Source organism: Mytilus edulis, unplaced genomic scaffold, assembly GCF_963676685.1.
Source record: "Mytilus edulis unplaced genomic scaffold, xbMytEdul2.2 SCAFFOLD_1303, whole genome shotgun sequence".
Classification (NCBI taxonomy): domain Eukaryota; kingdom Metazoa; phylum Mollusca; class Bivalvia; order Mytilida; family Mytilidae; genus Mytilus; species Mytilus edulis.
This window is the reverse complement of record NW_027267749.1, coordinates 1-26,026: the sequence shown is the minus strand read 5'-3', so window position 1 is coordinate 26,026 and position 26,026 is coordinate 1. Positions and strand designations below refer to the sequence as shown.

Sequence of the window (26,026 nt, the reverse complement as noted above, 5' to 3'; positions counted from 1 at the left end):
GCTAATTGCAGCCCCCCCCCCCCCCAAAAAAAAACAACCAAAAAAACATTTTTTTTCCTAACCATCCCTTTGTGGTTTGGAAACTTGTGCCACAAGTTTGTATAGTTTCAGAGAGATCCATACACTGTTCCACAAGTTATTGTCTGGAAACTCTAAAAATGCTTATTTGGGCCCCTTTTTGGCCCCTTATTCCTAATTCCTGAACCATAACCCCCAAAATCCCAACCTTTCTTTAGTGGTTATAAACCTGTGTTTAAATTTCCTAGATTTCTATTAACTCATACTTAAGTATTCGCCATGAAACCAAAATGTCTTCGGATGACGCTAACAACAATGATGAAGTGCTACCAATATATGACTGCAAAAAATTTTGCAGTTGTATAAAAATAATTGAACAAATTCATTAATATTGCATTAATATCAAAAAGAGACATATATATGTATAACTTACTGCTATCATCCACCAATGATTTATTCTAAATAATGCATATGCTAGTAACAACAGGGTGAGTCTAACTGTTGACAGCATCTGAAAAACAGGAACATCATTGGGAACTTAAAACTATAAAACACTTAAAACAATATATACGGTTCATTCATTTTGTCATTACTCTGGACAGCGAATCTGAAGTCTAATGTTTTGAGAATGATATATTCTCTTCACGTAAACATTGCATATAATCTTAATAGGGATTTTAAAATGTTCTGTGAAAAGACAAACTAGATACTCCTTGGCTAAACATATTTCAGTTATACACGTTTTATGTATTTATATTATTTCTACATTTTTTCACATTCATTGAATATAAATTTTTTCAGAAACATAAATTACTTATTTTCAAAATCACACATATCTATACAGATGTCACATCTGGCTTTTCAAAACTCAAATGTCTAGATAATACTGACTTATTGATTAATCCATATAATTCACATAATTTGGAAAGGAAACCAGAACTTTACTGTTTTTGCAATTTATGAATCGAACTCAGCTAGATCAGTTCATGTTATGCCAAAAAATGGAAATGAGGAATATGTCAAATAGACAACAACCTGACCCTAGAGCAGAAAACAGATAAAGACCATAAATCAGTCTTCAACATCGCAAGAAAACCTGCACATGTGGGCTTATCTACTGGTCTCCAAACAAAAAATGTGTACTAGTTCAGTAAAAATGAAAGTCACATTAAACTCCAAAAAATAAAAAACATACAAGACTATCAAAAGCCAGAGGATCCTGACTTCAGACAGATGCAAAAGTGCTGCAGGGTTAAATATTTAAGTGCAATCTCTTCTCTCCCTTTATACCTATGTAGAATACACAAACACACATTAATACGCACTGTAAAACTCAGAGTTTATAAGAAGTCTTCTAATAGTCAGATGTCAGAATATAGGTACCAGAAGAAACTGAGCAAAATGATATATAAATTAACAAAGGATATGCGACCATTAATTAGCATGCTAACTCCAGACCTCAATTAAACTGATTGAAAGAAAATGCCTTCATCATATGAAAATCAAGCTCAATCCCTCCTGTTGGGAGTTTAGTATCATACCATCATAAAATATATGAGAAGAACATAACCCTTATCATGCCAACAACTGGTTTTGGAATAAATGTGTTCATGTGAAATACCTGAACATATAAGATGTCTGCATGTTGATTTTGACCATCTAAAACTGGATAAATAACAATAGGAATGAAATATCATCTCTTTTATCATAAATTTTATCATTTCAAGCATGTTTATGATGCACAGTAAGAATTACAATTATTTGATGATATATAAATCTCCATAGTGAACAAAAATGTTATATAGTAAATGTTCAAGTGCAGTTATCGTATCAAAGCAGGTCCAATTGACAAAGTTGTTTGTTGTTACTAAAATAACCATAAAAGAGTTTGAACGTATTAATTTGCATTCTGACTTTTTATATCGCTGCAATACAACATCTATGTTACATCTAATTGTAAAATGGAAAATAGTATTTATATTCTTCCTTGCAGAACTTACAAGCTACAATATATGTTGGTGAAACAGAAACTTAATTCAACATTAGACTTAATAATCACCGGTCTTTTTATACCAAAGGAAGAAATGCCAATCATGAGACATCTTAAGAACAGGACATGTACACATTTAAAAATACCTCCTTTCAAATAATAAGGTAATCCAAAATGGTGACACCTAAAGTTGAAATCTGGATGCATCTGATAAACTACGTACTCTTGAACCCGATGGACTGAATGAGAGAGACCAAAAACAAAGGAATAAATCCTGAACTTGTACTATTTAACTAACACAATATTTGTTTTGATTAAAGAATCGCAAAGTGCAATAAGCTGGATAACCATACAATATAAATGCCCACTGGATCTCAGTGTGTTAGAGGTACAGAGTTAATATAAATACTTATATGAGTCTGGAAATTACACCCAACAGTGTTAGAATTAGATTTTTATGCTGACAAATTTTTGTCCATCAATGAGATTCCAGCTCTTTAGACCACACGACTACATCTGCTATATAAAAATATGTAACTTCAATAGTCGTAGTGTTACCTTGTCATGGAAGGCGAATCTAGAGATGGACATTAGGCAAGTGTTTTTATTTGTCAGCAATCTATATATATATTTATAAATATAAAGTGCCTAGAAAATCAACCTAACGATGTTAGAGTAGATTTGATTCGTAACTTCCTCATCGACCGGGGCTGGAAGCTGTACTTTTTATTTCTAACTTCTACGACAACAACTCCTAGCATTATGCAGAGACCTTATCACCTCCTCTAACTCTAGCTCATAAAAATAAGCTTTCGTTTTAGGAGGTGTTACCTTCTCGTAGGAATTAAAAAAGGATCTCTGATACAATACATGAAGTATTCTTTTTTAATGTACAGAAATGATCATCTACTCATCTCTTCAGTATAATTAAAGGATGCTTATCTATTTTTAGAAGCATACAATCGCTGTAAATAAATATATGTATATGTCTGTCTGTGTGTAGTGACAACTGCAAATTATACCTTGTCCATCGGATTTCTTATGATTCAGAAATACCAGGTATTAGAATATGTTTAAAGTGCCTTAAATAAAAAAGGTTCCAGCCCCAGTCTGGGAGGAAGTTACAAATCAAATCTACTCTAAAATCATTAGGTTGATTTTCTAGGCACTTTATACATATTCTAACACCTGGTATTTCTTAATCACAAGAAATCCGATGGACAAGGTATATTTTGCAGTTGTCACTACACATAGGCAGACATATACATATATTTATATATATAAAGTGCCTAGAAAATCAACCTAATGATGTTAGATTAGATTTGATTCGTGACTTCCTCACTGGCGCCGGGGCTGAAACCTGTAATTTTTTTCTAACTTCTACGACAACACCGACTAGCATTGCGCAGAGACCTTATCCCCTCCTCTAACTCTAGCTTATAAAAATAAGCTTTCGTTTTGGGAGGTGTTACCTGCTTGTAGGAATTAAACAAGGATCTCTGATACAATACACGAAGTATTTATTTTTAGTGTACAGAAATGATCATCTACTCATCTCTTCAGTATAATTGCAGGATGCTAATCTATTAATAGAAGCATACAATCACTGTAAATAAATATATGTATATGTCTGTCTGTGTGTAGTGACAACTGCAAATTATACCTTGTCCATCAGATTTCTTATGATTAAGAAATACCAGGCCTAAGAATATGTATAAAGTGCCTAGGAAATAAACCTAACGATGTTAGAGTAGATTTGATTCGTAACTTCCTCCTCGGCACCGGGGCTGGAACCTGTACTTTTTTCTAACTTCTACGACTACACCGCCTAGCATTGCGCAGAGACCTTTTCTCCTCCTCTAACTCTAGCTTATAACAAGAGTGCACACGCTGAAATGTCTCGCCTTCTATACTAATCATTGATATTATGTTGATAGTCCTAAGTATAAAGCTAAGCTTTATTACAACTGTCACATAAACTTAACATTAACCAAGATAACTAAACAAAGACCAATTAACCTTGAAAAAGAGGTCCAGGTCAGATGAACCATGCCAGGCAGACAGGTACAGCTAACAATGCTTCTATACAACATATATAGTCGACACATTACTTATAGTTTAAGAAAAATAGACCAAAACACAAAAACTTAACACTGTGCAATGAACCGTGAAAATGAGGTCACGGTTAAATAAAACCTGCTTAACTGACATAAAGATCATAAAATATTTCCATACACCAAATATAGTTGACTAATGGCATATAGCATTAGATAAAATGACCAAAACTCAAAAACTTAACTTTGACCACTCAACCATGAAAATGAGGTCAAGGTCACATGACATCTGCCCGCTAGACATGTACACTTAACAATCATTCCATACACCAAATATAGTAGACCTATTGCATATGGTATGAGAAAAACAGACCAAAACACAAAAATTTAACTATAACCACTGAACCATGAAAATGAGGTCAAGGTCAGATGACACCTGCCAGTTGGACATGTACACCTTACAGTCCTTCCATACACCGAATATACATGCCCTATTGCTTATAGTATCTGAGATATGGACTTGACCACCAAAACTTAACCTTGTTCACTGATCCATGAAATGAGGTCGAGGTCAAGTGAAAACTGTCTGACAGACACAAGGACCTTGCAAGGTACGCACATATCAAATATAGTTATCCTATTACTTATAATAAGAGAGAATTCAACATTACAAAAAATTTGAACTTTTTTTTCAAGTGGTCACTGAACCATGAAAATGAGGTCAAGGACATTGGACATGTGACTGACGGAAACTTCGTAACATGAAGCATCTATATACAAAGTATGAAGCATCCAGGTCTTCCACCTTCTAAAATATAAAGCTTTTAAGAAGTGAGCTAACGCCGCCGCCGCCGCTGGATCACTATCCCTATGTCGAGCTTTCTGCAACAAAAGTTGCAGGCTCGACAAAAATAAGCTTTCGTTTCGGGAGACGTTACCTGCTTGTAGGATTTAAACAAGGATAAAATTGAGAATGGAAATGGGGAATGTGCCAAAGAGACAACAACCCGACCACAGAAAAAAACAACAGCAGAAGGTCATCTCTGATACAATACACGAAGTATTTATTTTTAGTGTACAGAAATGATCATCTACTCATCTCTTCAGTATAATTGCAGGATGCTAATCTATTAATAGAAGCATACAATCACTGTAAATAAATATATGTATATGTCTGTCTGTGTGTAGTGACAACTGCAAATTATACCTTGTCCATCGGATTTCTTATGATTAAGAAATACCAGGCCTCTTAATCATAAGAAATCTGATGGACAAGGTATAATTTGCAGTTGTCACTACACACAGACAGACATATACATATATTTATATATATAGATATAGAATTTGTCTAAATAACAGCCCAACAATGTTCGATCTGTAAGTTTGTGTTAGCAGATTTTTTGTTCTTCCGTGGCCAGGATTCGAACTTGTGCTACTGAGATATCGTGACATCAAATTGTGTTGCACTGTGCCTGACGCGCTAGACCAAAATAGAAATAATTAAAATGACTATCTAAATTTAATCAAAACTGAAAATTTCTTTTTTTATACCTATTGATACATCTATTTCACAGCAACTTGAATGATTTAAACTACCAAATAACCTGTATTTTTTAAGATCAATATATCATTGAGTTAGATGGGCTGATCAGGCCAGTCAAGGCTTAATTTAAAGGTCAAGACTGGTCAAGGCTGGTTCAGCCTTCGTCGAGACCATTTCAAAATTGATTATCAAGCACTGAATCAGACTTATTAAGTATAGTCAAGACCGTAATTGAGTACAGTTAAGAACTATTGAAATAATGTAGTCTAGTCGAGTCTAGCCATGCTAGTCAAGTAAAATCTGTGCTCAACCTAATTGGTCGAGCACAAAATATGTTTTTTCAGACTGAGCAGTTTGTAGTGATAAGGCATCTATATATATTTCTTGTGTACAATTTGGAAATTAGTATGGCGTTCCTTATCACTGGACTGGTATATATTTGTTTAGGGGCCAGCTGAAGGACGCCTCCGGGTGCGGGAATTTCTCGCTACATTGAAGACCTGTTGGTGACCCTCTGCTGTTGTTTTTTATTTGGGCGGGTTGTTGTCTCTTTGACACATTCCCCTATTCCATTCTCAATTTTAAAGTATGAAGCATCCAGGTCTTCCACCTTCTAGAATATAAATAAAATTGAGAATGGAAATGGGGAATGTGTCAAAGAGACAACAACCTGACCATAGAGCAAACAATAGCCGAAGGCTACCAATGGGTTATAAATGCAGTAAGAAACTTCAACACCAGGAGGAGTCCTTCAGTTGGTCCTAAATAAATATGTATACTAGTTCAGTGATAATGGAAGTCTTACTAAATTAAAAGCTTTGAGGAAGTAAGCTAATGTTGCCACCACATGATCACTATCCCTATATCAGGCTTTCTGCGACATAAGTTGCAGGCTTGACAAAAATGGGCAATGAGTAACTTCAGTACTTACAACTATATCAAATAGTGATTTATTAATGTCATATCTTTGTACTTGGTCTATAAACTGGTCCCATCTATTATCAACACCTGATGTTGGTAGTAACTGTAAATGAAAATGTTTAATAATTAATTCATTGTCACTTCTAATATTGCATCAAATAACCATAAAACTTATGTAACACATTCAAAATAAATTGACTGGCATTATGTAAGTTGAATAGTGATGACAGAAAATATTGAGTGGGTTATATTACAGTTGGTACATACCTTTTAATGATTTATATTTTTGGCATAACTGTAACATATCAAACATATCATAGACTTGTCTACACTTACAACTGGATAGAACCTTATACCCATTCTGTATTTTTAAAATTATGGTATATTTATTCTTGAGATAACTTCTCTTATGTGTGCCATATCATTCTCTCAATTTAAGGCCAGTTTATGTCCTACAATTCTAATAAAACGCACACCACCTATTCTTTGCCCCATTACTTTCTGTTTTCAATTTTTCTTTCAATAGATATAGGAAGATGTGGTATGAGTGCCAATGAGACAACTCTCCATCCAAGTCACAATTTATAAAAGTAAACCATTATAGGTCAAGGTACAGTCTTCAACAGGGAGCCTAGGTTCACACCGAACAGCAAGCTATAAAAGGCCCCAAAAATTACAAGTGTAAAACCATTCAAACAGGAAATTCTAATATGACGTCCTATTATCGTCAACTGGTATAATCACTATACATCTACCTTTAGCGCAAACGCAGTAATACACAAAAACGGCTGTTCTGCGTTACGACCAACTTATTTTTACTACCAGATATTCTTAATTTTCGACATCAAAAACCCCATTTTACGTAGGCCAAGATTCAGATACAATATATTTATCTCTATTCTACAGCAAAATAAACAACGTCCATTTCAATCTATATTTCATGGTAAAATTTCATAAAATGAAAATTAAGCGAAATGATGTTATTGTCTTGGCATGGCAACGAAACAAGGTGACGTCACAAGTATGTCTCTGTAAACAAAAAATCAAACTTAAATATATTATATACATCATGTTTAACTTTGCCTATATATATTGTTTGAAGATGTCAATCTTAATTACAAAGTTTGGGTAAACATTTATACAAATAAAGCAAGCATGCAAATACAGGGCGTTTTAAAGCTTCTTGTTCGCCTCAGAACGAATAAAATTACATTGGAAGAAAATACATAAGTGAACCAGATGCTCCGCAGGGCGTAGCTTTATACGACCGCAGAGGTTGAACCCTGAACGGTTAGGGCAAGTATGGACACAACATTCAAGCTGGATTCAGCTCTAAATTTGGATTGTGATTAAATAGTTGACACAGCATAGGTTTCTGACACAGAATGAATGTGTTCTAATGAACTTAAAATTTTTGTTTCTCTTAGAGCAATTCACTATGCTGTTGAATATTAATCCTCTCAAAAAAATGTTTGAAGAAATTTTCTTTTTTATTTATGAAATTTCAAATGAGAAAAATTGAACCCAATTTTTTTAATCACATCCCCCTTTCCCTTATTCCAAAACTAATCTCAATTAAAATTTCTAATGGAGTTTGCAACAATAACTACTCATTTAAATACATCATAAAATATTAAGATGTAAAAAAACTGCTTGTTATCACTGAATGGTAAAGATTATTTTAATTTATCAGTTGGTAGTAAAAAGTGAATATACATTGTATATTGTATATAACAAAGATTTAAGTTGATTCTGGACAAAGAAAGATAACTCAAATTAAAAAAAAATCTTGCTATTGCACAATATTTTGCAATTAGATATTTCTTGCTTACTATTCTGGACAAAGAAAGATAACAATAATTAATTTTTTTTTTGATATTTCACAATATTGTGCAATTAGATATTTCTTGCCATTGCGCAATACTGTGCAATTGAAAAGACTTGCTATTGCACAATACTTAATATAATAATTTTAGATCCTGATTTGGACCAACTTGAAAACTGGGCCCATAATAAAAAATCTAAGTACATTTTTGAATTCAGCATATCAAAGAACTTCAAGATTTCAATTTTTGTTAAAATCAGACTAAGTTTAATTTTGGACCCTTTGGACTTTAGTGTAGACCAATTTGAAAACAGGACCAAAAATGAAGAATCTACATACACAGTTAGATTTGGTATATCAAAGAACCCCATTTATTCAATTTTTGATGAAATCAAACAAAGTTTAATTTTGGACCCCGATTTGGACCAACTTGAAAACTGGGCCAATAATCAAGAATCTAAGTACATTTTTAGATTCAGCATATCAAAGAACCTAACTGATTCATTTTTTGTCAAAATCAAACTAAGTTTAATTTTGGACCCTTTGGACCTTAATGTAGACCAATTTGAAAACGGGACCAAAAGTTAAGAATCTACATACACAGTCATGACAGTTAGATTCAGCATATCAAAGAACCCCAATTATTCAATTTTGATGAAATCAAACAAAAGTTTAATTTTGGACCCTTTGGGCCCCTTATTATGTTGGGACCAAAACTCCCAAAATCAAACCCAACCTTTCTTTTATGGTCATAAACCTTGTGTTTAAATTTCATAGATTTCTATTTACTTATACTAACGTTATGGTGCGAAAACCAAGAAAAATGCTTATTTGGGTCCCTTTTTGGCCCCTAATTCCTAAACTGTTGGGACCTAAACTCCCAAAATCAATACCAACCTTCCTTTTGTAGTCATTAACATTGTGTTTAAATTTCATTGATTTCTATTTACTTAAACTAATGTTATTGTGCGAAAACCAAGAATAATGCTTATTTGGGCCCTTTTTTGGCCCCTAATTCCTAAACTGTTGAGACCAAAACTCCCAAAATCAATCCCAACCGTTCTTTTGTGGTCATAAACCTTGTGTCAAAATTTCATAGATTTCTATTAACTTAAACTAAAGTTATAGTGCGAAAACCAAGAAAATGCTTATTTGGGCCCTTTTTGGCCCCTAATTCCTAAAATGTTGGGACCAAAACTCCCAAAATCAATACCAACCTTCCTTTTGTGGTCATAAACCTTGTGTTAAAATTTCATAGATTTCCATTCACTTTTACTAAAGTTAGAGTGCGAAAACTAAAAGTTTTCGGACGCCGGACGACGACGACGACGACGACGACGACGCCGATGCGGTCGTATAAAAATGCGATTAAAAAAAATTATCATTGAATAATATAATATTACTAATACATGTATTATCAAAATTGGGTAAAACAAAACAGCCAAAACAGTATCGTATGTATAGGGCTTTCACGGATAGCAAAATTACTAAATTTGTTCTATTAGAATCGAAATAATTCATGGCAGCCGTAGAATTGTTTTCATTTAACCATGGGTTGGGCATTTATATTCTTATTTTAAGTTTAAGCATGGTTAAAGAGGCTCATGTTTCTAAATATTCTATTAGTGATCACTATCCAATATGTATGACAAGACAAGAGAAATTGTATGATAAAAAACATTCTCATTCAACAATCACTTATAGAAATTAGACTTTTAATGAGCAAAATTATTTAAAAGATTTAAAAAGTGCACCTTTTCAACATATTGAATTTGAAAATGACCCATCTGTTTGTATTGAAATGTGGTACAACATTTTTAATAATATTTTAAATAAACATGCCCCTATTATGAAAAAGAGGGTAAAAAAAGACAGACAGCCTGAATGGTACAATAAAGAAATCTCATATGCAAGAAAAATGAGAGATAAATATCACTCACTGGGAATGTGGGCTGAATATAGATTCTGGAGAAACAGAACAAAACATATTATGGATAAATCTTAACAGAAGTATTATAATGATATGATAAAAGACTCAAAAGATTCTAAGACACTATGGAAATGTATTCACAGCCTAAATCCATCTAATCCATCAAAACCACATGAACTTATTACAACTGGAGACCATAAAACAACCCATCATAAAAAAATTGCTAATACGTTCAATAATTATTTCACCTCATGTGTTGAAAAATTAAGGCATAGTAGGGCACCAAGCAACTCAAATTTTAATACTCTGACAAACTATGTACAAATGAAATTCTTGAAAAAAAGGCATAATAAATTCATCATTCCTTCAGAACTATTTGCTGAAATAACTAAACTAGATGTTAAGACATCTTCTGGTACTGACAATATAGGTCCAAAGATTTTAAAACTTAGTGCTCCTTTCATAGCATCTTCCTTAACATACATTTTTAATCGAATGATTGATACTGGTATTTATCCATCTGTTTTAAAAAAAAATGCCAAAGTAGCTCCTATTTTCAAATCTGGTGAAAAAATGTAGCTAGCAATTACAGACCAATATCTGTTTTGCCAACATTATCAAAATTAATTGAGAGACATGTATCGAAACATCTGTATAAATATTTGACAAAGTTTGATATTTTACACCCTTCCCAGTCTGGTTTTAGAACCAACCATTCATGTCAAACTGTCCTCATTAATATTATTGATAAATGGCTACACGAAATGAATAATGGAAATATCAATTTGGCAGTCCTCTTGGATTTTAAGAAAGCTTTTGATGTTGTTGATCATGAAATTCTATGTAAAAAAACTTCTAATTTATGGCTTCCATGAAGATACTGTTGATTTTTTAAAATCATATTTGAGTGAAAGAACACACCAAGTTCATATAAATAATCAGTTTTCTGATAAAAAGTTTATAAATTTTGGTGTTCCACAGGGCTCAATACTTGGTCCCATTTTGTTTGTTTTGTTCATAAATGACCTTCCAATACACATCAAAAACTGCCATACAGACTTGTATGCTGATGACACAACTATGCATACATCAGGAAAGACTATTGGTGATATGCAATTAAAAGTACAAGATGATCTCCAATGTGTTGAAAAATGGTGTCATGAAAATAGCATGTTCATAAATTCGGATAAGACGAAATGTATGGTTATAGATACAAGACAAAGGCTGCGTTTAAATCAAGCAGATCCAGTTCTAACTATTGATAATAATATTCTTCAAAAATCATCAATTGAAAAACTTTTAGGTGTTAGAATTGACTCAAATCTGTCCTGGACAGGTCATATTAATTACTTATGTTCATCAATATCATCTAGAATTTTTTTACTCTCTAAAATCAAGAAATTTCTAAATATTGATCTAAGAAAATTATTTTATAATGGTTATATTCTCCCACTGATAGATTATTGTTGTATTATTTGGAGTGGTTGTGCTAAAAATTTGTAAGGGTTCCGCGGAACCCAGTGTCTCGCCTACTTTTGCTGTAAATCGCAGGCTCAACAAAAATGAGGAAAAACATCAATAAAAATATTCCTCTTGATACTATCTTATGATTGTAAGAAGCTTCTGTCCAAGTTTGGTAAAAATTTAGGATAGTTAATGAATCTAATAAATGTTTTGAAAACTTTAACTGCAGACTGTATGTAATGTTAACTGGAAGAAAATCTAAGTCCATTTAAAAGTAAAATACAGAAAAAATGGAGTTATCTTTTTACAAAATTTACTTCTGGATACTATCTTATGATCATAAATAAGCTTCTGTCCAAGTTTTGTACAAACCAAGGATAGCTTAAGAAAGTTATTAAAATTTTAAAAACTTTAACCACTGAGTGAATGTAATGTTTCCCCGCAGAAAAACTAAGTCCATTTAAAAGTGAAATACAGAAAAAATGGATTTATTTTTTTACAAAATTTACATCTGGATACTATCTTATGATCATAAACAAGCTTCTGTCCAAGTTTTGTACAAACCAAGGATAGTTTAAGAAAGTTATTAAAACTTTAAAAACTTTAACCATAGAGTGAATGTAATGTTTCCCCGCAGAAAAAACTAAGTCATTTATAAGTAAAATACGGAACAAATGGAATTTTATTTTTACAAAATTTACATCTGGATACTATCTTATGATCATAAACAAGCTTCTGTCCAAGTTTGGTAGAATTCCAGTATAGTTTAAGAAAGTTATTAAAATTTCAAAAACTTTAACCACAGAGTGAATATTTGTGGACGCCACCGACGCCGCCGACGACGACGGAATGTAGGATCGCTTAGTCTCGCTTTTTCGACTAAAGTCGAAGGCTTGACAAAAATGAGCTAGTCAGAATAATAAAATTGCAGAAAAGGGCTGCAAGACTTATTTTAGATGCTAATCCACTTTCATCATCAGCTCCACTGTTTAAACAGCTTGGGTGGATGACAGTAGAGAACAGAATCTCATACCACAAATCAGTTTTGATGCATAAATGCCTTAAGATTTTGAAGCCCCTGTATATCTCACTGAAAAGTTTATAGAAATGCCAGAAATAAACCAATATTGTTTGAGAAATGCCTCTTGCAAAAATTTACAAGTTCCAAAAGCTAAAACAGAGCTTTATAAGAAATATTTATATATTCAGGATCTATTTTATGGAATAACTTACCAATATCCCTGAAAAAATCAACCTCAAGTACAAGCTCATTCAAAAAAGATTTAAAAAATTACTTGATGGAACATTAAAGAAGCTGTGCGTTTTTTATATGCATAATAATTTTTACACACTTACTCAAACTTATGATATTGTTGATGCCAATACTATACATGTCATATATGAATTTGTAACTTTTACCTGTTTTGAAAATTGTATATTTCATATAACAATTTTTTATTTCATTATTCATGTATGTGTGTCTGTTTGATATTTTGTAATTGTTTGTTATATTTCATTGTATTTCATGAGGGCCTCAGGGAAGATTAGCTTTACAGCTAACTGTGTAACCCTCTTTAAATAAAGAATTATTATTATTATTATTATTATTTTACCCCTCGCTAACGCTCAGGGTAAAATAATCGAATATAAATGCCCAACCCATGGTTAAATGAAAAAATAAGAATATAAATGCCCAACCCATGGTTAAATGAAAAAATAAGAATATAAATGCCCAACCCATGGTTAAATGAAAAAAAATCTAAGGCTGTCATGAATTCTTTCTCAAATAAACGGTCTTATCTATATATAAAACGAGAAACCAAAAAACACTTATGAACCACATAAATTAACGTTGGAAAAAAACTATTTAACATTTTCCTTTTTTTGCTTTTGAGCAATACACTATGCTGTGCAAAATTAATCGCTTGAAAACAAATTTTTGAAGAAATTTCCTTTTTAATTTCTGAAAAAAATTGTGACCCCCCACCCCTTCCTTATTTTTATTCACCTACCCCTTTCCATTATTTCAAAAATAATCTCAATTCAAATTTCTAATGGAGTTTGCAACATTAACTACTCATTTAAATTCATCATAAAATATTAAAATATAAAATGACATAAAGTCATGGTTAAAATTAATATTATTTAATTGTAACTTCTAAAAATAAATTTACAGCTATAATGATCTCAAGACAATAATAATTTTCTAGAAACAGTTTGAAAATTCATATTAGAACTAGCAAAAAAAATGCAAAGAGTACCAACATAAAGAAACAAAGCTAAAGTAATTGTCCATTAACCAGGAAACCCTTGTTTTCCCACTTTTTTTCCCCCTATTTCATAAACAGATTGAGTCATTACTCAACAACTCCAATCCTAATCATCCTTTTGTGGTGTGGAAACTTGTGATACAATTTCAGGCAATTCTACACACTGTTCCACAAGTTATTGTCTGGACACTAGAAAAATGCTTATTTGGGCCCCTTTTATACCCCTTATTCCTAAACTAAGGGAACATAACCCCAAATCAATCCAAACCTTCCTTTTTGTGGTTTCAAACTTTGTGTTAAAATTTCAAATATTTATATTTACTAATACTTAAGTTATTGGCAAATTTCCAATTATGCTAAAATTATTGGCAAGGCAAATATCCAATGAAGTTTATTATACTGAAGTTATTGGAAAATTTCCAATTATGCTAAAATTATTGGCAAGGCAAATATCCAATGAAGTTTATTATACTGAAGTTATTGGAAAATTTCCAATGAAGTTTATTAATACTGAAGTTATATGTATTGGCAAATTTCAAATACACATATTTAAAAGTAGTGAGAAGTAGTTCAAATATTACTTTTGGATTACCTTTCGTACACTGCTTTCAAATTGTCTTAACTGTCCTTTAACCAGAAAAAAACCCTTGTTTTTCCCCTTTTTGCCCCTAATTCATAAATGGTTTGAGCCATAACCCCCCCCCCCCCCCCCCAAAGTCAATCCTAACCATCCTTTTGTAGTATGGAATCTTGTGGTATAATTTCAGAAAGATTCATACACTTTTACACAAGTTATTGTCTTGAAACTACAAAAATGCTTGTTTTTGGCCCTTTTTTTGCCCTTTATTCCTTGACTGTTTGCCACCTAACCCTTAAAATAAATCCCAACCTTCTACTCATAAATTTAACATCGTGGTACAATTTCAGAGCAATTGAAATACTTATACACAACTTATTGTCCTGAAACTAGATAAATGCTTGTTTTGGGCCCCTTTGGACCCCTGATTCCTAAACCTTAGGGACCATAACCCCCAAATTCAATCCCAAGCTTCCTTTTGTGCTTATTAACATTGTGTTAAAATTTTATTCATTTCTATTTACTTATACTAAAGTAATTATCCGGAAACCATCCATTTTCGGATGCCGATGACGACGGCATACCAATATACTACCGCAAACATTTTGCGGTAGTATAAATATCCAGGAAAGTTTATGAATCTAATAAAAGTTTTTATTAACTTTAAATGCAGACTGTATGTAATGTTAACTGGAAGAAAAACTGATTCAGTGGTTGTCAATCGTTGATGTGTAACATATTTGTTTTTCCTTCATTTTTTTTTACAAAAATTAGGCATTAGTTTTCTCGTTTGAATTGTTTTACATTTATCATTTTCAAAGACTTTTATAGCTGACTATGCAGTATGGGCTTTCCTCATTGTTGATGTCCATACAGTGACCTATGATAGTTGTTAATTTCTGTGTCATTCTGTCTCTTGTGGAGAGTTGTCTTATTGGCAATCATACCACATCTTCTGTCCAAGATTAGTACAAATCCAGGATAGTTAAAAAAAGTTATAAAAAAATCAAACTTTAACCACATAGTGAATGTAATGTTAACTGGCAGAAAAAAATAGTCCATTTATAAGTATAATAGGGACAAACAGGATTTTTTTTTTACAAAATTTACTTCTGGATACTATATCTTATTATCATAAACATGATAAACAATGATAAACAAGCGTCTGTCCTAGTTTGGTAGAAATCAAGACAATAGCTTAAGAAAGAAAGCTATTAAAATTTTAAAACTTTAATAAGAGTGAATATTTGTGGACACTGTGATGCTGATGATGACAACAAACAAGACAGAATGTAGGATTGCTATAGATATGTCTAGCTTTTGAGACAAAAGTTGCAGGCTCGAAAACAATTGATATCTATATAAAATTATCTAATTTTGAGTTGAAACATACCTGAGTATATATCACCCATATTATGAAAATCAAACCAATGTCAAAGGTCACCAATAAACAAAATGTCCTCCTGACTGCTGACATCTGGAGCATTCCTCCTTGCATCCATGAATCACTATTAGAGGAATTAACACCATTTGGTACATAGTTTGGTGAATAGCTTTAAAAAAAATAATAAAAACAAATACAAAATGTACCAAATAGAAATAAAAGCTTTTTATACAAAACATGCAAATCAGTATATGAAAAGACATCATCTTACTGTAGTTTGTAGAAATTGTTTTATATTATCACCAAATGACTAAATAATATAACAAGAGTGCACACGCTGAAATGTCTCGCCTTCTATACTAATCATTGATATTATGTTGATAGTCCTTAGTATAAAGCTAAGCTTTATAACAACTGTCACATAAACTTAACATTAACCAAGATAACAAAACATAGACCAATGAACCTTGAAAATGAGGTCAAGGTCAGATGAACCATGCCAGACAGACATGTACAGCTAGCAATGCTTTTATACAACATATATAGTTGACCTATTACTTATAGTTTAAGAAAAATAAACCAAAACACAAAACTTAACACTGTGCAATGAACCGTGAAAATGAGGTCACGGTCAAATAAAACCTGTGCGACTGACATAAAGATCATAAAATATTTCCATACACCAAATATAGTTGACCTATGGCATATAGTATTAGATGAAAAGACCAAAACTCAAAAACTTAACTTTGACCACTGAACCATGAAAATGAGGTCAAGGTCACATGACATCTGCCCGCAAGACATGTACACCTTACAATCGTTCCATACAACAAATATAGTAGACCTATTGCATATAGTATGAGAAAAACAGACCAAAACACAAAAATTTAACTTTGATCACTGAACCATGAAAATGAGGTCAAGGTCACATGAAATCTGCTCGCTAGACATGTACACCTTACAATCGTTCCATACAACAAATAAGGTAGACCTATTGCATATAGTATGAGAAAAATAAACCAAAACACAAAACTTAACACTGTGCAATGAACCGTGAAAATGAGGTCACGGTCAAATAAAACCTGTGCGACTGACATAAAGATCATAAAATATTTCCATACACCAAATATAGTTGACCTATGGCATATAGTATTAGATGAAAAGACCAAAACTCAAAAACTTAACTTTGACCACTGAACCATGAAAATGAGGTCAAGGTCACATGACATCTGCCCGCAAGACATGTACACCTTACAATCGTTCCATACAACAAATATAGTAGACCTATTGCATATAGTATGAGAAAAACAGACCAAAACACAAAAATTTAACTTTGATCACTGAACCATGAAAATGAGGTCAAGGTCACATGAAATCTGCTCGCTAGACATGTACACCTTACAATCGTTCCATACAACAAATAAGGTAGACCTATTGCATATAGTATGAGAAAAACAGACCAAAACACAAAAATTTAACTATAACCACTGAACCATGAAAATGAGGTCAAGGTCAGATGACACCTGCCAGTTGGACATGTACACCTTACAGTCCTTTCATACACTGAATATACTAGCCTCTATTGCTTATAGTATCTGAGATATGGACTTGACCACCAAAACTTAACCTTGTTCACTGATCCATGAAATGAGGTCGAGGTCAAGTGAAAACTGTCTGACAGACATGAGGACATTGCAAGGTACGCACATATCAAATATAGTTATCCTATTACTTATAATAAGAGAGAATTCAACATTACAAAAAATTTGAACTTTTTTTTCAAGTGGTCACTGAACCATGAAAATGAGGTCAAGGACATTGGACATGTGACTGACGGAAACTTCGTAACATAAGGCATCTATATACAAAGTATGAAGCATCCAGGTCTTCCACCTTCTAAAATATAAAGCTTTTAAGAAGTTAGCTAACGCCGCCGCCGCCGCCGCCGCCGCCGCCGCCGCCGCCGCCGCCGCCGGATCACTATCCCTATGTCGAGCTTTCTGCAACAAAAGTTGCAGGCTCGACAATAAAATGCTTTGCTCGCAGCCTGATACGAATGCAGAGGTCAAACCCTGAATATTTGGAGCAAATTTGGACACAATATTCAAGCTTGATACTGTCTGAAATTGAATTGTGATAAAATTTTTGATGTGATATAGGTTTCTGTCACAAAATAAATGTGGTCAAAGATCTTAAAAATCTATGGTGCAATGCTGTGCAATTGAATATTTCTTCTTGCAAATTTTAAAAAATTTGAAGAAAAAAATCTCATAGAGTGGATTTCTATTAAACTAATTTTATTGTCTGGAAACCAAATGTGTCTTAAGACAATAATGCAGACTACGACGATGATGACACAGACAACAAGAAAAACTGACAACGACACCTTAGGGATTTTTGTGATAATAGCAGATCTTCTACTCTGTTTAGTTTATTCACCACTTGAACTGTTTATAGCTTGAAATATATGAAGGCATCTGAACTGCGATGGTACTCTAAATCATGTTGACAAATCTTAAGTATGTTTTTGATCAGACTGAAGTGCAATAGTGGCATAATGTGATAATATCTTGCTGATAATTATGTCAATGTGTGTTGGTGAACATGATTTTGACAACTAGTGCCAGTTTAAGGAACATTGTCTTTCTACAAGTTTAAATGTCAAAAGCAACATCTATAATTTTTTTGTAAATAAAAAAAATATAGAGAAAAACCATTGCTGGCAATTATAACAAACAAAGGATATGCATAATGCCACAAAAATAAGGAAATGAAAAAACATATATCCAAAATGTTTAACTACCTAGATATTTTGCCACAAAGAAAGCATCAGGAGATTATAAAATATAGAAAGGAAACGGAAATGGAAATTGAAACGGATACAGAAAGAAATGTAACAGAAGGAGTATGTATAAATATGCAATAAATAGGGAATATAAAATGTAATTCATATTAAAAATAAATCTGTGTAAATTTGGAAATTAATGTATGATTCATTAATGCGAACTGCTGCCAAAAGAAAAATGTTCAATTATGGCCAGGAAAGACTGACAACTCCTGCAAATGAATATTCATTAAAAAAAATATGTACACGAACACTTTGAGTTTCATTTGTAAAACTATGCATTTTCAGACAAATCAAACTCTGGTTACCAAATTTGCAGCAGTAATTTGACCTCATCAATTATAAGCTTGAACGCTTGAAACGTTCTTGGAAACCGTAGAAATCACCTTATAAGAGGATCGTCGTGTAACGCTTAGTAGTACCAACATCATGCTCAGCATCACTACGTCTTTGTAACAAGCTTAACGACATCTGAATCATTAACAACTCTCATATTTGAAAAACAAAAAGATCAATTATTAAAATGTAACTGATGTTCAAAATATAGTTGCCTAATGTTTTTGGCATATTAAAAATTGGAACAAGTGAATAAGGGCTTATACTCTTTAACTTCAATTGATTTGGTAATGTATATAGAGCTTTCAATAAAGTTTGGCATAAAGGGCAGTTTATCTCTATCTATAATAGTGTTCAAGATAATAACCAAAAACAGTAAAATTTCTTTAAAAATTACCAATGAGGGGGGAAGCAACCCAACAACCAGTTGTCCAATTCATCTGAAAATTCCAGGGCAGATAGATCTTCACTTGATAAACAATTTTACCCCATTTCAGATTTGCTCTAAATGCTTTGGTTTCAGGGATATAAGCCAAAATCTACATTTTACCCCTATGTTCTATTTTTAGCCATGGAGGCCATCTTGGTTGGCCAGGTCACTGGACACATTTTTCAAACAAGATACCCCAATGATGATTGTGGCCATGTTTGGTTAAATTTGACCCATTAGTTTCAGAGAAGAAGATTTTTATAAAGATTACAAAAATTTATGAAAAATTGGTAAAATTACTATAAAGGGCAATAACTCCTTAAGGGATCAATTGACCATTTTGCTCATGTTAATTTTTTTGTAGATCTTACTTTGCTGAGCATTATTACAGTTTACAGTTTATCTCTATCTATAATAATATTCAAGATAATAACCAACCAGGTGCTCCACAGGGCGCAGCTTTATACAACCGCAGAGGTCGAACCCTGAACAGTTGGGGCAAGTATGGACAAAACATTCAAGCGTGATACAGCTCTGAATTTGGATTGTGATCAAATTTTTGACATTACATGGGTTTTTTTTACACAAAAAAAAATGTCAAGATTTTACAAATCAATTAAAGATTTCTTCTTCAAACTTTTTAAATCTAAAATTAAATAGTTGACACAGCATAGGTTTCTGACACAGAATGAATGTGGTCTAATGAACTTAAAAGTTTTTTTTGCCTTTGAGCAATTCACTATGCTGTTGAATATTAATCCTCTCAAAAAAATGTTTGAAGAAATTTTCTTTTTATTTATGAAATCTGAAATGAGAAAAATTTAAACCCCCCCATCCCTTTTTTTTCACATCCCCGTTTCCCTTTTTCCAAAACTGATATCAATTGAAATTTCTAATGGAGTTTGCAACAATAACTACTCTTTTAAATACATCATAAAATATTTAAATGTAAAATAAGTGCTTGTTATCACTGAATGGTAAAGATTGGTTGGTAGTAAAAGTGAATATACATTGTTTATTGTATAAAACAATAAAAAAAAACTTCATCAGCAACATTTTATATTGGCAAATTTTCAATGAAGTTATTTACATAAAGTTATTGGCAAATAAAAATAGAAAATGACATCATAGTCATGTCTGGCAAATGTCCAACATACATTATCTAAAAACATTTTAGATAAGATAAGGAAAAAAAGCTTCATCAGCAACATTTTATATTGGCAAATTTCCAATGAAGTTATTTACATAAAGTTATTGGCAAATAAAAATAGAAAATGACATCATAGTCATGTCTGGCAAATTTCCAACATACATTATCAACTACTATTCTATACAAAGAAAGATAACTCCAATTGAAAATTAATTGCTATTGCACAATATTGTGCAATTAGATATTTCTTGCTATTGTGCAATACTGTGCAAATTGAAAATTTCTTGCTATTGCACAATACTTGATATGGAATCCTGATTTGGACCAACTTGAAAACTGGGCCCATAATCAAAAATCAAAGCACATATTTAGATAAAGCATATCAAATAAGCCCAAGAATTCAATTTTTGTTAAAATCAAACTTAGTTTAATTTTGGACCCTTTGGACCTTAATGTAGACTAATTTGAAAACTGGACCAAAAATTAAGAATCTACATACACAGTTAGATTTGGCATATCAAAGAACCCATTTATTCAATTTTTGATGAAATCAAACAAAGTTTAATTTTGGACCCCCATTTGGACCAACTTGAAAACTAGGCCAATAATTAAAAATCTAAGTACATTTTTAAATTCAGCATATCAAAGAACCCCAAGGATTCAATTTTTGTTAAAATCAAACTAAGTTTAATTTTGGACCCTTTGGACCTTAATGTAGACCAATTTGAAAACGGGACCAAAAATTAAGAATCTACATACATAGTTAGATTCGGCATATCAAAGAACCCCAATTATTCAATTTTTGATGAAATCACACAAAGTTCAATTTTGGACCTTTTGGGCCCCTTATTCCTAAACTGTTAGACCCAAAACTCCCAAAATCAAACCCAACCTTCCTTTTATGGTCATAAACCTTGTGTTTAAATTTCATAGATTTCTATTTACTTATACTAAAGTTATGGTGCAAAAACCAAAAATAATGCTTATTTGGGCCCCTTTTTGGCCCCTAATTCATAAACTGTTGTGACCTCAACTCCCAAAATCAATCCCAACCTTCCTTTTGTGGTCATAAACCTTGTGTTAAAATTTCATTGATTTCTATTCACTTAAACTAAAGTTATAGTGCGAAAACCAAGAAAATGCTTATTTGGGCCCTTTTTGGCCCCTAATTCCTAAAATGTTGGGACCAAAACTCCCAAAATCAATCCCAACCTTCCTTTTGTGGTCATAAACCTTGTGTTAAAATTTCATTGATTTCTATTTACTTTTACTAAAGTTAGAGTGCGAAAACTAAAAGTATTTGGACGACGACGACGACGACGACGACGACGACGCCAACGTGATAGCAATATACAACCAAAAAATTAAAATTTTTGCGGTCGTATAAAAACGACAAAATTTCCTTAAAATTACGAATTCAGGGCAGCAACCCAACAACTGGGTGTCCAATTCATCTTAAAATTTCAGGGCAGATAGATCTTGTACTAATGAACAAATTTACTCCTTGTCAGATTTGCTCTAAAAGCTTTGGTTTCAGAGATATAAGCCAAAATCTACATTTTACCCCTATGTTCTATTTTTAGCCATGACAGCCATCTTGGTTGGTTGGCTGGATCGTCGGACACACTTTTCAAACAAGATACCCTAATGATGATTGTGGCCAAGTTTGGTTAAATTTGGCCTAGTAGTTTCAGAGGAGAAGATTTTTGTAAAAGTTTACGGACGCCGGACTATGGACGCCAAGTGATGAGAAAAGCTCACTTACTCACTTGGCCCTTTGGGCCAGGTGAGCTAAAAATCAGCAATTTTTCCATTTTTAAAGGGCATAACTCTAGAATGGTTTATTTGACACCACCAATATTCATACTTGATCTGTGTATTGTGATAATAAGCATTGTGTATAAGTTTCATAACATTTGGTTGAGGTAAACTAAAGTTCTGACATCAGACTCGGACTTCTCTTGAACTGAATTTTAATGTGCGTATTGTTATGCGTTTACTTTTCTACATTGGCTAGAGGTATAGGGGGAGGGTTAATATCTCACAAATATGTTTAACCCCGCCGCATTTTTGCGCCTGTCCCAATTCAGGAGCCTCTGGCCTTTGTTAGTCTTGTATTATTTTAATTTGTTTCTTTTGTACAATTTGGAAATTAGTATGGCGTTCATTATCACTGAACTAGTATATATATTTGTTTAGGGGCCAGTTGAAGGACACCTCAGGGTGCGGGAATTTCTCGCTACATTGAAGACCTGTTGGTGACCTTCTGCTGTTGTTTTTTTTCTATGGTCGGGTTGTTGTCTCTTTGCACATTCCCCATTTCCATTCTCTATTTTATTAGAAAATAGAAAGGGGCATAACTCTAGAACTGTAAAAGTAATGTCATCATAATTCAAACTTGATCTATTTTTGATGTAATAAACATTCTGAATAAGTTTCATAACATTTGGTTGAGCCAAACTAAAATCAGAGGGGCATAACTCTAGAATGGTAAAAGTGACACCACAAACTAAAATTTGGGCCAGGTGAGCTAAAAATAATCTCCAATGTCACATGAATGTAGTATGAATGTCTACCCATATATGTAATTATACAAATGCTTCAACAATTGTACAAATTTTTACTAACAGCCTTATAAATAATAAGCATATATGAGCAAAAATTCTGTGAACACCTTGATTGCCTAATTGGTTGTCCAGAACTTTCATAAATAATCCTGGCTGCTTCTTTTGCTTGACTGTCACGAGTTCTGCCTGCTTGTACCATATCTTCCTCTTCCTACAATTAAATAAAAAGTAATAATTCAATATCAATTCAAATGTTGCTAAATTACCATGAATTGATGTATCAAGAGAGAAATTATACAGGTGAGTCATACAATTTGATTGTTTACCTTCACAGGGAATATGAATAAATATCATCTGTGAAGAATAAATGAAGATGAGAATGATCAGTTTATGTTAAAATCAGGACACTCCAGTATACATTTTATATAATTGCTATTTGGGTTTCCCAGGCGATATAGGCTCATAGTGTGTATCAATGTCCTATATCCCCTTTGTCTGATGGTTCAGGAGATATAAAATATGAGCCACTGTCACTTCTGAAGATTCTAAGCAAACATAATCAATTTCTTTTTAAATCTAAATTCGATATTTCTTGATCTTGAAGATTAGCTACATTAGTTTCATAGCAATCCATGAAGGTTTACAAATTTATAATATCAAAAAAAGTTAATCCCAAGCTGAATGTCAATCTTAACTGTAAATAAAACACCTTGCCAAGTGCAGCCTGATAAGACTGCAGAGGTCAAACCCTGATCAGTTGGGTAAGTTTGGACACTAATATTCAAGCTTAAGTCTGAATTTGGATTGTGATCAATTTTTTGACATAACATAGGTTTCTTAAAATAGATTATTGTGATTTCTACCAGAAATATTCAAATTAGCAGGAACAAATTGACAGGAAAATGAGATTCTGACCATAAAACCTAGAAGAAATTTTTCATATTTCCTACTAGAATAATTATTTTTGTTCTATAATAAATATACAAATACTAGCTGTGTATATGTCGTGTACAAGTTGCGATTTTGTACAGGTTATAACATGTACAAAAATATTGTACATGTTATAACTTGTATAATGCAAAAATACAAGTTATAACATGTACAAAAGTACCTCATACATGTTATAAGTTAACCTGTACAAAATATTGCTTAAAAATGGTTTTAACTTGTACAAAATTAAGATAAATCTTAATGAAGTAAAATATACATTTAAGGAGGCTCGAGGGTATAAAAATTTCAGAAAAAAATCAAACATTTGTTTATCATTACAAATTTTATTTATTTCCTTTTGTAGTTGTTACTTTGTCATATGGTACAACCAGATGCTCCGCAGGGCGCAGTTTTATACGACCGCAGAGGTTGAACCCTGAGCGGATGGGGCAAGTATGGACACAACATTCAAGGTGGATTCAGCTCTAAATTTGGATTGTGATTAAATAGTTGACACAGCATAGGTTTCTGACACAGAATGAATGTGGTCTAATGAACTTAAAATATTTTTTTTGCCTTTGAGCAATTCACTATGCTGTTGAATATTAATCCTCTCAAAAAAATGTTTGAAGAAATTTTCTTCTTATTTATGAAATCTGAAATGAGAAAAATTTAACCGCCCACCCCCATTTGTTTTCACATCCCCCTTTCCCTTTTTCCAAAACTGATCTTAATTCAAATTTCTAATGGAGTTTGCAACAATAACTACTCATTTAAATACATCATAAAATATTAAAATGTAAAATAAAGTGCTTGTTATCACTGAATGGTAAAAATTGTTTTAATTTATCAGTTGGTAGAAAAAGTGAATATACATTGTATATGGTAAATAAATAGTTGACACAGCATAGGTTTCTGGCACAGAATGAATGTGTTCTAATGAACTTAAAATTTTTGTTTTCTCTTAGAGCAATTCACTATGCTGTTGAATATTAATCCTCTCAAAAAAATGTTTGAAGAAATTTTCTTTTTTATTTATGAAATTTCAAATGAGAAAAATTGAACCCAATTTTTTTAATCACATCCCCTTTCCCTTATTCCAAAACTAATCTCAATTAAAATTTCTAATGGAGTTTGCAACAATAACTACTCATTTAAATACATCATAAAATATTAAGATGTAAAAAAACTGCTTGTTATCACTGAATGGTAAAGATTATTTTTATTTATCAGTTGGTAGTAAAAAGTGAATATACATTGTATATTGTATATAACAAAGATTTAAGTTGATTCTGGACAAAGAAAGATAACTCCAATTAAAAAAAAATCTTGCTATTGCACAATATTTTGCAATTAGACATTTCTTGCTTACTATTCTGGACAAAGAAAGATAACTCTAATTTAAAAAAAATTTGCTATTTCACAATATTGTGCAATTAGATATTTCTTGCCATTGCGCAATACTGTGCAATTGAAAAGACTTGCTATTGCACAATACTTAATATAATAATTTTAGATCCTGATTTGGACCAACTTGAAAACTGGGCCCATAATAAAAAATCTAAGTACATTTTTGGATTCAGCATATCAAAGAACCCCAAGATTTCAATTTTTGTTAAAATCAGACTAAGTTTAATTTTGGACCCTTTGGACTTTAGTGTAGACCAATTTGAAAACAGGACCAAAAATGAAGAATCTACATACACAGTTAGATTTGGTATATCAAAGAACCCCATTTATTCAATTTTTGATGAAATCAAACAAAGTTTAATTTTGGACCCCGATTTGGACT

The 26,026-nt window shown here is 32.3% G+C and overlaps 1 protein-coding gene across 1 annotated transcript; it reads right to left on the bottom strand.

Moving 5' to 3' along the window:
- Positions 1-403: 403 nt before the first annotated feature.
- On the bottom strand, positions 404-23,515 carry LOC139505956 (STARD3 N-terminal-like protein; the record flags this gene model as incomplete). Its single annotated transcript, XM_071295282.1, has 4 exons — positions 404-529; positions 6,537-6,629; positions 15,986-16,145; positions 23,412-23,515. Coding segments are annotated over 4 exons (483 nt in total), but the record flags the coding sequence as incomplete, so codon positions are not given.
- Between the last annotated feature and the right edge of the window lie 2,511 nt (positions 23,516-26,026).